The 13812-nt window shown below is 41.6% G+C and overlaps 2 protein-coding genes across 13 annotated transcripts in view; both read right to left on the bottom strand.

Moving 5' to 3' along the window:
- macf1a (microtubule actin crosslinking factor 1a) overlaps positions 1-13812 on the bottom strand; it is a 202991-nt gene that overhangs the window by 90371 nt on the left and 98808 nt on the right. For all 12 annotated transcript variants that reach the window (XR_008384522.1, XM_053612352.1, XM_053612358.1 and 9 more), the window contains 5 exons: positions 2748-2914; positions 2360-2472; positions 1577-1683; positions 295-414; positions 1-33 (listed from right to left, as the gene is read on the bottom strand). The exon at positions 1-33 is cut by the window's left edge and continues 63 nt beyond it. Coding sequence is in view for 11 of the 12 variants with exons in the window: in XM_053612352.1 (XP_053468327.1) it covers positions 1-33; positions 295-414; positions 1577-1683; positions 2360-2472; positions 2748-2914 (540 nt within the window). In the remaining variant the exon portion in view is untranslated. The remainder of the gene's footprint in view (positions 34-294; positions 415-1576; positions 1684-2359; positions 2473-2747; positions 2915-13812) is intronic.
- Positions 5315-13806, bottom strand: LOC128600148 (uncharacterized). The gene has a single exon (XM_053612365.1). The coding sequence runs from the start codon at positions 9762-9764 to the stop codon at positions 8649-8651; it is 1116 nt and encodes a 371-aa protein (XP_053468340.1). The 5' UTR covers positions 9765-13806; the 3' UTR covers positions 5315-8648.

Genomic DNA, 13812 nt, shown 5'->3' with positions numbered 1-13812 from the left:
TTCTTTGAAGTGGACGTATTCATTATAAAGTGCCTGAGGGGTGAAAAGATGAAGAAGAAAAAAAAAAAAACAAATGTCAATCATCATATTTTAGCCTCCAGCGAGTCATTGTTCACACTCGCACAAAAACGAGTCTCATCTGGTCTTTCCTGAGCCACTATGTCTGAGTAATGCTTTATTTTATTTATATTTTATTTTTTATTTTATTATGCTTTATTGGCATCCGTCTGAAATACATCTGTTGATGAACCCTTTATTATTATTATTATTATTATTATTTTTTAAATAACATACCTTGAGCTCCACAGGGTTCTGGGGGAAGTTCTTGTTGGCCATGAGGGCCGTGTGCTGCCTCGTCCACTGCAGCAACGAGGAGAAACGAGACTGGTACTCTGCCCATCGCTGGTCAACTTCCTGAGAATAAGAAGAAGGGAATAAATGTGAAAGAGAAACAAAGGACTATGTGTGTGTTGTAGTGTTCAGTTTGTAATATTCCGTCTTAGACTTAGTCCTGTGTAAAATGTCCTTGATAATTTTTATAATATTTATTCAACCTTATCTACCTGGGGTTTTTTTTTTTTTTAGTCAAGTTTTCGATTACTAAATATCTTACCCAAGTCAAAGAGAACCATGAGGATGTTAGTGTAGTTTTAATCAACGAAAACTGTAGACATTTTTAGCCATATGATTATTATTGATTAACATTTCAGTCAATCTAGTCTAGCCAGTGTAATGTTATTAATATATAATAACATTACACTTATTTCATGTCTCTTCCAACCAGTATGTTTTCTTGAGTATCAAGACAGGAACATTCATGAATTATGTGTGGCACAAACACACCGTTCATTCACCCTTATCTTCCATATCACGGCCCTCTGCCCTCTCACGCCTAGCTTTTTCACCACGTGGTCCAAAGTCACTTAATATAGTACACACTTTACAAACTTTACATATCTCTCTATGTAACAATTAACCGAGTTTCTATTTGTAATAAACATGCAGGCTAACATAACTGTGGATATAATACTTAGGAAGCTATGATAAAGCACGCAGCTTTATCCATATCAACATTTCTACTATCGCGTCTGTTAAAGTAACTGTTCTGTTTTTTTGGCTCTGTTAACTTCCCTGAAGCGGACTGATCGGTCCTCTGAGGGTCCCATTGGCTGCAGCCTGTAAGTATTACGGCCAATCAGGAGAGTCAACATTGCGCAACCATGTACAGAATATCCCCACTCCGCTTATGTGCAGAACTCGCTTTAGAAAAAAAAAAATAAATAAACAGCTTCTAATATTTTCCCTCTTATTTTTTTTTTTTTTTCCCCCGACGAAAATTAAGAGAGATTTTGGTCAAGTTATTATTTTTTAAACTACGTTTTAGTCTCGTCTTTTGTCGTCAACAATATTACATAGTCGCAGTTAGTGTTTAATGACGTTGGTGTCGTCTCGTCGTCATCTCGTTTTCGTCACGGGGAAAAAAAAGGTCGTCGAGAAACATTTTTCTTCATAGTTTCTGTGAACAGAATTGGCACTAGTGTGTTGAAAGCTGTGTGTGGAAGATCACTGCACATACTTGTGCCGTAATGCCTTCTCCTCCCTCTGGGATCTTGGGAAAGGCATCATAGATTGAGGACACATAGGTGATGACCGATTTCTCATCCGGTGATGGTACATCCACATCTAGTGTGAGAGGAAGAGAAAGTAGAGGGAGTATAATTCATTAAACACAGGCTGCATAGTTGCAAATGCAGAAACCGGTGATAAATCACATGATCTACGGTTAAAGATGGCTGCTGACGGGATTGATATTTTTGTACCAGAATACGAGGAGCTTTAACATACAAAAATAAACACTACAATAATAATAATAATAATAATAATAATAATAATAATAATAATAATAATGTGCATCTCAAAAAAATCTGAGTATCATGGAAAAGTTCTTTTTTTTTCTTTCTGTAATTTAATTCAAAAAGTGGAACTTTTCATATATTCTAGATTCGTTACATAAAGTGAAATATTTCAAGCCTTTTTTTGGTTTTAATCTTGTTTACAGATTACAGCTCATGGAAATCAAAAATCCAGTATCTAATCTAATTTTTCGAGATGCTCATGTATTATTGTTAAAATACTATTACTAGTAATAATAATAATAATAATAATAATAATAATAGCTGTTGTGTTTATAAAAAGTTTATCCTTTTTATCCATTAAAAGAGTATAACCCATCAGTTACATGAATAAGCCTTAAAGATAAAAGCAGAAAGGTGAAAATTTGCAAACTGGCAATAAAACTTGTTTATGTGTAAATACAAACCAAAGAATGTAAAGTCAGACGAAACAAACTGAATGTTACCTTCGGCATCCAGAAGTCGTGTCACCCCTAGCGACTCTGCAATCTCAAACGCCTGCTCCAGGTTGTCACGGTTACTTTGGCGTGCCACCAGCTCCATGTCAATCAGGTCTGGCCTGAATTTTACGATGAAGAGAGGAGAGTTGTGAATACTGTGAGCGCTGAGAGAGTGTGTGCATTTCTTAGTAGCCCATTTCTTAGTAGCCAGTATTATGGCTTCTCTTGGATTGTCACTGTGTCAAAATCAAGGATTCCTAATGACAAAGTTTCATTTTAATGTCATTAATCTTACATTATAGTCAGCATTGTAGCCAGCGTAGTGTCAGTCACACGGCTATGAGTGAAGGTCTGCGTGAGGGTGTCTTTATTGTTATTGTGCAAATGTATGTACCTGTATCTGTGCAGGAGGGCATTGAACATGCGGCCATCGCTCCAGCTGGAGGAGAAGTTGACGCAGCGAATGCCAGGGTAGCCCTCGGTGGCCTTTTGAGTCCATAGCAAAAGCTTCTCCTTGGCTGTCAAGTCCCCAGACTCACCGCTCACATAGATCTCAGAGATCTGTTGGGAAGAAAAAAAAAACGACATGGGAGGCCGAGAATGTCATTTTAATCTGTAGAATTCGTTCTTTCAGAGATGGGAGAGAAAAATTGTGGTTATGCGTCACGGACATGCCACCTGACGGCCCTGGACACCATAAGGAATGTACCTTAAGGAAAAGAAGCAACTGAAATAGCTTTTTCCTGTATAGCTCTAGTACTGAAGCGTTGGATAAAACTACATAAGAAAGAGAGAATGTCTTAAATGTTGACTGTAACAGTTCTGAATGTGTTTTATATATATATATGGTCATTTAAGCATTTACTGACAGAATTCAACAACTGCCCTTAGACTCTCATTCGGAGAGAGTTTTGAACGTTTTGCTTGGCTTTTTTTTTTTCCCTCAACACAAGAAAATGTGTTAAAATTGCTTATGGTAATCACACATATGCTACAGATGATCTGGATTGAGATTAGGTTAAAAACACTGGAGTATTACTTTAACATTCATTTGAAATAATTGACTTTAGGCCCATTTAGGGACACGAACATGGACGCACACACACAAACAGGGTGGGAGCTTTCGGTTCTTTCAGCATTAATTAGTGCCTATCCAGTGTAACAGTGTACAGCGTGCATTTTCCAATCAGATCTATTAAAGCCTGTCCATCTCTTTTAGGTACTTTTTCATGAAAGTTCATCCACTACTTTCTCTTGCTGAACTCTCCCATTTCCCAACCATCACTTCACTTCCCATTCCTGTTCATCTCTTCTATGGTAATGCCATCACATGCTCTCTGTTTTCCCTCTTGGCAATCTTTTCCTCTCTCTCTCTCTCTTTCTCTCTCTGCTGCCTACTGCAAAGCCGCAAGTATTCAATAGCATTCCTTGTTTTTCTACTTTTTCTCTCCCCCCCCCCCGATCATTCTCCATTTGGACAAAAGGAGGTGGAATGTAGTATCATCCTGTGCCTGGTGCACTTCATCTGTATTCCTTCGTCATCCCTCTCCCTCACTCTCTACACGCGGCTCCAGTGCTGGCACAAAGCAAACCGAAACTCAGAATAGGAGATGGCTAGTGACTCTGGGGAATCAGAGCAAAGAAGGGAAAGAGAAAGCACAGAAAGATAAATCACAGACTCCATACAGTCTCCGTACACAGCCTCTTACAGTAAAGATGATGAGGTCAACCTGTATTGATTGCAACTTTTCAGCAGCCTGGCTTTTCATTTGAAGTACACAGAATTTCCACTTCTGGATATAAAAAACACTCCCTATACAATTATAATATTTCCACATTGCTACAAATAGTCACACATTGCTTGAATCCTTGAATCCAAAAATAAGTGCATAGCACACACACACACAAAAAAAAAAGAAAACCAAAGGCTTCTTAGTTACAAAGTCTCAGCTCATTATATGCTAGAGCCCTAAAGAAGAGATGTTGCTCTATTTAGCAGAGCACAGTTCCTGCAGGGAAAAACACCAGGCTTTCAAGTTGTAAGGCTGGTGCCAAGATATCTGAACCTGGAGAGAACAGCTCTCTGAGGACAAAGGACTCTTATGAGAATTAACACTTGAACTCTCTCTCCCACAGAATTAGCATCTTCATCCGAGATAACATCACGCTGAGTGGAGACTGGGAAAAAAATAAAAAAAAATCACACCTCACCATATTGCTTCCTTCTTCCTCTCTCCCCACACCCTTCTTTCTTCTGTGTTGAGATCAGCTTAAACTCACCCGAGGTCTATATGCGTTACATAAGATGTTTAATGTGAATAACGAGTTGACTATACATGTTTAGTATCATTCAAAAGGTCTCAGTGTGTCTGGAAATATGGTCTTGTTCCCTCAGCAGCAGTTCAAATCACTATTAAGATCTAGAGGTGAAACACTCTGCATGCCGTTAAAGGCATATCCTCCCCAGGTCCCTCACACAAATTACCTCCTGTATGTAAATAAGGTACATCCTTCCACAGACATCAAAGCAATCACAAATGCCAACTGGCCTCCTGCACAGTGGGCTCAAATTCCAATTGTAATCACAAACACCACCATTTGGTGGACCTACAGAGTATCTGGGTATTTAGGGGGGGGGGGGGGGGGGGGCTGGCCAAAGATTCTGGGAATCTGTAGTTTTCTCTACCAGGTATGCAAGTTTGATTCTCTTATGTTGTATTATTATGCTTGAATTTGATTGGCAATGTTGAATGTGATCGATTCTTCTTCTTCTTGTGAGTATTATTGGATTTGGATATGTTCCTAACTGATGTGTTCCTACCTGGATTATATTCTGACTTATTCTGAAATGATTGTCAATGATTGTGCTCAGTTTCGAGTGGAGCATGTAGAGCATTAGTTCAGTGTACTTAGAGTGCACAGGCTCGATATGGAATGTCCATTTAGGACATGGAAGTTGATTGACCGACCTAAATAGGGTGAAGTCTAAACCTCTGGTTATTGTAATATTTTTCTAGTTACGTGTACATAGGGAACGATGGCATGATCATATAAAGCTATGTTTAACTTGGGTAATGTTGGTCTATCTCTGTAAATCTTAGCACTCATGACCTCTGACTAGAAATAATGCTACTATAATTAAGTGGTACTATCTAAGGGGACTAAAAGTACTTTTTAGATAAAAGGGCAAGCATGGGCAGCCATCTAAACAGTATTAGTCAACTACCTCCGTCTAATGACGGAGACTAGTGAGTTTGTGACGGTGAGCTCCGCGTACACGGCCGGCGCGAGACTCTGAGCGACATGGAATCCGAACGAACGAGCGCAAGCTAAAGTATGGAGTTAAGTAGAATTAATCGAATGTAAAAGTATTTAAAAACCCGTGATCTACAAATAACTAGGAAATAAATACAGCATTGATATTTTTACAACTGGAGTCGGATTTCATTTAAGAGACAATCAAACAGAATGCATTTAAAAACATATTCACATCACTTCGAAAAGACAAACACGCGGGAATCCGTCTACCATGTCATTGGGTACCGTCGCTGGACCAGTGAGTGGACCTTACAAAGTAAAGACAGAATACTGCTGTTGAACTCAGGCCATCTATTCACTCACACAGTACGCCACAGGCTAACAACTAACTCCCCATTAAGATATTTTGATGGATTACACAAAATAAAATTATTTTATTTTCCATACAGAGATCTATACAGATGAATCGAGCAATCTTAAAGAATACACCAGAATTGTTTTGAACCCGATCTCTATTCACTGCATCTGTAACATATAAGCAGTTTCTAGAGACAAAAATGTGTATTTCCAGTACCAAAAAATATATGAAAATAAATTGAACTGGTCAAGTATAAAGGAAGACTAAGGGCATCTGTTGAATTCTGCCAAGAATCCTTTAAAACTTTCTACCATATAATACAAATTCATTGTTAGGCTCCAACAATAAAGGTATTGTAGAATGAAACCTTTGGTAGGAGTCCATGTTAAAAAAGGTTTGTGTACTTCAATACAGTATCAAGCAATTCCAGCTCTTAAGTCGATATCTTTGAAGAATTCACGAAAGCCATTTCATTTTTTGCCTCACTCTTTGCCGTTCCTTCTTTGACATTACCAGTCAGGCTTCACTGTGTATTAACCTTCTGAAAATGTATATAATCGGTCCTTTCAAAGATAGCACATGTAAGTGCTTCAGTTTTGGCCGGATCATATATTACAGATACCACAAAACCTTAGGGAAACTGATCAGAGGAAATAAAGAGTACAGGTAAAGCAGCTAATGTTGTATCTGCATGTCAGCACTGCTGACATTAGAGAACATTGCATAACCAACCTCTAGTACAAGTGTCAAGACTGACAGAAGACTCTGGGTGGTATGCGCGAGGATGAATAATGAGGGATGGAGAAAGAGGGCAAAAAAGCAAAACTTCAGGGGAAAAAGGAAAAAGAGCTACTATGTGTATACACATGTGTCCCAACCTGTAAGCAAGTTTTAAGTAAACAGGTTCTCGGTTTTCGCAGAATGGGCAAATGTGCTAAAATGATCCTCTGTGGTAACCACATACACTACAGATACAGTAGATAGAACTTAGGTTGAAAAAACAACAACATTGGGTATCCTTCAAATTAACTTGCATATAGTGTGTGTGATCGCTGAAACTATAGCTGTGTGTGTGAGGCAGTGAGGCTAAAGCTTAAGATTAGCATTAACAGTGTCAGCGATCAGTGTGAGAAAAGCTGCTTCTAGCAGCCTCCACTACGCTTGCATCATATCGTTCACACTAAGCCAGGTACATATGATTATGCAGCCGAGCGAAAGGAAGCAAGATCCTCTGTGCATCTTCGTTCATAACGTTAGAGGTTTTGAGACAGCTAAAAGAAAAAAAGAAAAACCTGATGGCCGATGGACAAAATCGATATAACATTTGTCGAGTGGGCTGAGAGAGGACGTATACTAGGAGACACTGGACCCAACAGGAGAAATTAACAATGTCAAAAAAGAGACATGGAGTCAGGCAAAAATGAAAATAGTCTAGTTCCCCTGAGAAGGCCTGCGTGCAGTTGTCCTGATTAATCCAGCTTTAGAATGTGGTGTACTGATCTGCTCCTCTCATACGCACTGTTGGCGTCAAAGCAAAGCAGTCAAGAGTATGTGTTTGAGCTTCTATTCACGCACTGATGTCCAAAAAGAGCTATATGATTCCATCTGGCAGGTGGGATGCCATGAAAATGATCACGTAATGCTAGTTTATTACTACCGAAGAAATGGTTAAGGAGCAGTCATCTGATAAACAGTAGGCTATTAGCACACTGTCAATCCAGCTGTAACAAAAGCCCTAATTTCTCCTCCTGAGTGCTCCTGATAAAGAGAGAAGAATGTGTCACATGCACTATGCGTAAACCTGCGTCACTGAACTGAAGAGAAGAAAAAAAGACTGCATATAAAGCAACTGATGATATATCAATGCTCACACTAGAGCCTGGGTGGCCAGATCAGTAGCATGGGACTAACAGGTTTTGTGTTAGGGATAATAGTTTATTATTATTTATTGTTGCCTAGCAAATACAACAGTTTAACAACCAGAAAAGAAAAAAAAAACAAAAAAAAACTACCCCTTCCACAAAACCAAGGTTCTCATTTGGTAAGCTATGTAGGTAGGCCATGTTTTAACTTAATGTACTCTGTGGCGTAACTATACCTAAGGTGTAACAATACCATACACTCTCCAGATCCCACGGTTTGCTGTACTATACAACCAAGGCGTGACATGGTTGATGGCATTTTTACTAGTCGGCTAGATTAGCACACATGGTTGATCGTTGATACTTTTGAATAATGGACCTTTAATACACTTAACTAGCAAACTAGAGCGCCACGAGTGAAAACATTACAATACCTACCACTCCTTAGCCTAGTCATTTAGGTTTCCAGGCAACCAGCTACACTGGTACTTTTACTACCTGGTGGGCTAGCTAACATATTTATGATTTGTCCACATCTGTAGAGATAGAACCAGACTGTCAACCTTTTGTTTCGAGGACAGAGAGGGGGGGAAAAGAGCAAAAGAGAAAAAAAAATACGGTTGAAAAGGAAAAACCTATGTTGTTCAGTGATGATTAGGCTCATGGGAAGTGGTCAGGAAGGAGGTGGAGATGTCTGCTTCATGATATGCACAGTAAGTAACATACAGTTCTGAGTCTGGGAATTCAGGCAGACGAGGACAATTAACACATAAAATGTGCTGTTCACGAAAGAAAACTTGTTTCAATTTAAAATTGTCTATATATTGTCGACTATGATCAGCACTACCCAAGAAAGGCAGAGGAATTTACAAGTGTGTCTGACCTGAGAGGGGGGTTGTGTTGGTTTCTCTGGTGGGGAGATGGGACTTTCCAATATTGAAGTATTCAGCACTTCAGAAGAACTTCCCCAATCTGTCTGAGTAGTACCGGCTACGTCTGGAGAAGTAATAGGCACATCACTGGCATAACCTGAAGACTGGGGATCCTGCAAGGGACCAGAACCTTCTGGACCCCGAGTACGACTGTCCAACAAGAATCCTTTCTCTGGTTGACCAACAGCAATTGTTGGATTGCTGATACCAGCATCTGTGGATGGTCGTCTCTCTCCTTCCAGCACCTGTACTTTCTGAATGCCACTAATAACAGGAGACGCTACAGGTGGCTCTGAGTGCACTTCCACTCTTCGGTCGTGCCACAAAGGTGATCCGTAATCTCTTGGGTAGACAGTTCGGACTACACAGAGCCTGCCATCAACTTCACGAATGTGAACTATTCCCTTCTGGTCCATTTCTGAGGCATCATCAACCAAGAATTCGCATGGCCTACTTTTATCTTTGTCCTCTGGCTCTAGTTCCCCACTTTTGGCACTTAAAATACAGGGTCTCTCAAGAATACCCTGAACCCGGCCTTGAACCCGGCAGACTCTACCTCCTCCAGGTGTCATGCTGCCCAGGTTTGCCTTAGTTTGGGATTGCTCAATCAGCTTTTGCTCAGACCCTTGATGGAATGCTCCCATCCATGCTGGGCTAGGAGCAGGAGATAGAATTGCCACCCTGCTCCCTCGTAATGTCCCTGTGCTGCCCAAGATCGGTGCTACACCAGGAACTAGGACCACCTGGGTAGGCGTTTCAGTCACTGTTTTGCTAGATCCTAGTTTGTTTGACGCATCATCTGTGGTACCTACTACGGCCTCTCCTGTAAGGCTAACCATTCCAAATTCATCCTTCTTATCAGCCCCTGCTTCAACACCTTTCTGTGCCTTTTTCCCTTTGCGCTTTCGCCTAAAGCGGAGTTTCCTCTTAGGTGACAGAGGAGGGGCGCCACCTGGTCCTGTTTCTCTAGGCTGCTTTACACAACCAAGAGAGTTCCCCATTTCCAGCAGAGTACAAAAAATTGAGATACAACCGTAACCAGGAACAAAAAAATCTCTGTTAGACGTATGAAAATAAGATCTTGTAAGATGCTTTATGTTGAACCTCTGGAGGTCAGTTGTGCACACCTGCAGCTGCTCCACCTGTTCATGTTCAGAAGACAGGTAATGCTGTGGTCAACCCTCATACATCAACCCTTATGGTTAACCCTCACCCACCAACATCACTCTGGCATCTTTGCGAGTCTCAAAGATACCAGCACAAAATGCTAGCCCCTCTCCTTATGAAATACTCTGGTCCACCAGTATGTCTTTTTAGTCTTAATCCCATTGTCCTTGCAGATTAGATGCAGTGCTTTTTTCAGAGGAAATTCAAAGTCCTTCTAGACCATTTCATAAGCTCTTCCTGTGATGAACAGCAGGAATTCCTGCACAACAATCTTGCCTCACACACTCAACATTCTCCTGCTGATATTCCTCAGTAAGAACAAGGCAAGCGTTGCAGTGCAGACATACACACAAGCTATCTCTCATGAGTGAGCACACATACAGTTACTAAGACTGAGTCAGGACACCTGACCGCCAGCTTGGTAAAAGTGTCCCATTGTTTACTTTCCAATAAACACAAACCGGTATGAATTTTGAGATGTCCAGGGAGTAATAAAAGTGCTCTTCTGTTCCAGAGTCCACTAGCAACTATTACTGATAGTCCTACTTGTGGACTGTTGTAACAATAGTATCTGTTATAGCAGTTGTAATAGCACTCCAACATCAAATTGTTTAGGTAGCATCACACTAGGTCACAGATCGGCTGGTAGTCGGCAGAAAGGATGAGTTAGCGAAGACTTTAAATTCTGATGATCTGTCATTCACAGCCAATGACAGCACAGCATTTTAATTCCCAGAGTCCCTTGTGTGTATGTATGAGGCTCCAAAGGCGTGCAACATTAGAACAGTCTCCAGACATTAAAGAGTAGCAAGGGGAGGAGGGAAAACAGTGTGTCTTGCCTCCACTGCCACGGTAACTGATGTCACATGCACCGAGAGAAGACATTTATGTCAATAAAGAGGGCAGCGAGTGTTATGAGTCAAGAGACTACACAATTATGCATGCACTGCACACACAAAAACACCAAAAGGTATACACACAACTCACTATCCACCAACGTTGGTAACTGTGGCCATGACTAATCCCATGAAACACCTTATGCTATCTGTCGACTTAAGTTTGGGGCACCCGTCTCCTCTTTGTCTCTCCATTGAAGATGTTCTCCTCCGCAGGCAGATTGCCACTCCCTTGTGCCGTTGGCCTCACTGACTGAGGAATCTAATTAGAGCAGCTGTACTCGCCACCTCAACCCGTTCTGGACGAAGTGCCGTGCAGGGGAACACCAGGGAATCTATCCAGTTCTTGGATATATGTGATGACCGTAGACAACTGCAGATGTTCCGGTCAGAGAGAAAGCAGTGAGAGCTCCATCGCTCAAGCAGTACACGATGGATCTGATTGATCTGGTTCTCCGACTGAATCAGATTACATAGGTTTCTCTAAGTGTAAGAGAGGCAGTGTGTGCCTGCTGGGTTAGGTAATCCTGTGATCCCAAGAATGTGTCTCACTGGTGATCCAAAAAGGCCTGAGATGAAGAGAAAGCCAGGGGCTCCAGTAGCAGCGTGCTGCCTGCCTCCTCGCTCTGTCGCTGGGTAACTTGGCAGCGCTCTCTCCCTTGCCGGCAAACAGAAGTCTTATCTCCAGTCTGCTGCAGCCTCGCACAACACACTGCTGCTGCTGTAGCTCCCACCCTCCCTCTATTCTCTCTCTCGCTCTCTTCCTATCTGCTTCCTCGTCCCTCCCTCTCTCTTGCTTTCTCACTTGTTCTCGCTGTTGCGAGGTCAGAGCTTTGCATGTGCACACACACACACACACACAGACCCACATGAAAATGAATAAATAAGGCAACAAGAAAGCCTTAATAGTTAGCAGACTCTGAAAAGGAAATATTGTAAATGTAAATAAATAAATTTTAAAAACTCTTTCTAATGCAGACATTGCAAAGGAGCTGAGAAGCCCATTTTTAATATGGCCAAATAAAGTGGAATAAGGAAACAGGAAGTCGTGGAGAAAAAAAAAAAAAATACAAGTAGGCTTGTCAGCTGTCGAGTAATTTGGAAGATCACTTGCTCATCAATGAACGCAAAGATAGCATTAACCCCCTATGCAGTGGTATGGTTAACATCATGCAGAAACGCAGTCTAATTCAAGACATCGACGTAGTGGCATGATTGATGAATTAACGAGTATCTACAACTGTAGACTAAATTAGCAATGTGAGCAGGCATTTATTTCAATGCCATCCTACCACCCTCGCACTCAGGGAAAATTCATGCCTCTCACGTGGTACACAGATGAGATCATGTCATCAACGTTTTAGCAACGGGAAGGGAAGTTCCTCAGCATTCAGCCCTGCTGGGAGCCAACTGATGATTGACCGTCTTGCAGTGTCATTATCCTGGTTTGAGTAGACAGTTTTCTTCCTGAGCCTTTCAGCACACCATCAGCCACCTAATGTAAACCGCTCCTTTGGGAGAGCTGCACTCACGGCAACGCAGCTGTAGACAAAATCCTCCATTACAAACATTAGCAACTCCAAAACTGAGAGGAAAATACACAAGGGCAAGACGAGGACATACTGAGGACAATTCAGTCCAGAGTTAGCCTAAATTGCAGCGGTAGTTTCCAGGGGACATGTCCCAATTTGAGTGAGCGAGACAGGATGATCAGCCTCCTGTGGCAGTGCAGATTACCTACAGGCTTTGTGGCAAATAGAAGGATGTTCATTTTAGGTGATAGCAGTGATGCTGTCAGATGATGGTACTGGATCTTATGAATAAACAACTGACCGTGTTAATGTGCAGTTTTGATGCATATCCAACAGGCAAGCAGACTAATAAAAGGGTTGTGTTTTGACACACCCGGCTCTTCCTTCACACGGTTCATCTCGGAAAACTTTATCACGCCGAGTCGCACAGTCGTTCAGAATCGCCCACCATCCCCCGTATCACTGCTCGTTCCCATCATGCCCAGGGACTTGCCTTTCATCCCTCCTTCTAATATCCTCCTCCCCTCCCCCCTCTGCTGCATCATGTCTGCAGAGTCACATAAAACACAGTCTCCATAGCAACCGGCTCCCTATGTCACCTTGTGACATCATCCCGCCTTTGAGATCCACAGCGCCCTCTAGTGGATCCTGCTTGAAAAAGCAGCCCTTTCCTTAAAATCACATGATTAGCACATAATCTAAATCTAATGCAGCATACAGAAAACAACGAATGAATCCAATCATTAGACGCACAGATAATTCTTTTTTTTTATGGTTAAGGTTGTGGATTACACAAAGGAGCTAGGGAACGGTATTAATGTCCTACGTTCTCCCTCTTTCAGTGTGTCACTGCTCCTAGTGTCAAAAGATGTAAATAAGTAACTCATTTCTGTTGAATCGGGACCAAGTGAGTGCTTTTGTAACAAACAACGACCGACGTGTAGATGTGACCCACACTCATCATTTCTAATAACTACACACACACTTACAGAAACAGAGACAGACAGACAGTCACATTCTTACACAGACAGACAGACAAAGAAAGAGAAACAGACAGACACAACACAACACATGCCAACAGATGCAGACAGACACACGATCAGCCATATACTGTCCCATCCTGCTCTATCCTCTCATCCACACTGTGTCCAGGGAGCAAATGATTAAGTTCATAAACAGAATTCTTCCTGCACTGACGCGCTCTCTCTCTCTCTCTCTCTCTCTCTCTGTCTCTCTCACTCTCTCCTAATTGAGCCCTTCGTACTCTGCTTTTTATTGCCAACACACCCCTGCAGCTCTCACTGAGAAAAGAGGACATTGCTGGCCAACAAACAGCAACTATTAGAGCTCTAAGCACCGGCATATATATAAATAACTATTACCTCCACATTCCTGACAAAGCCCTAGCAAGCAGTCAGCAGTTCTGTAACTGAAACGGAAAACAAGAAAACTTA

The sequence above is a fragment of the Ictalurus furcatus genome, chromosome 24, assembly GCF_023375685.1.
Source record: "Ictalurus furcatus strain D&B chromosome 24, Billie_1.0, whole genome shotgun sequence".
Classification (NCBI taxonomy): domain Eukaryota; kingdom Metazoa; phylum Chordata; class Actinopteri; order Siluriformes; family Ictaluridae; genus Ictalurus; species Ictalurus furcatus.
This window is presented reverse-complemented; position numbering and strand designations above follow the sequence as displayed.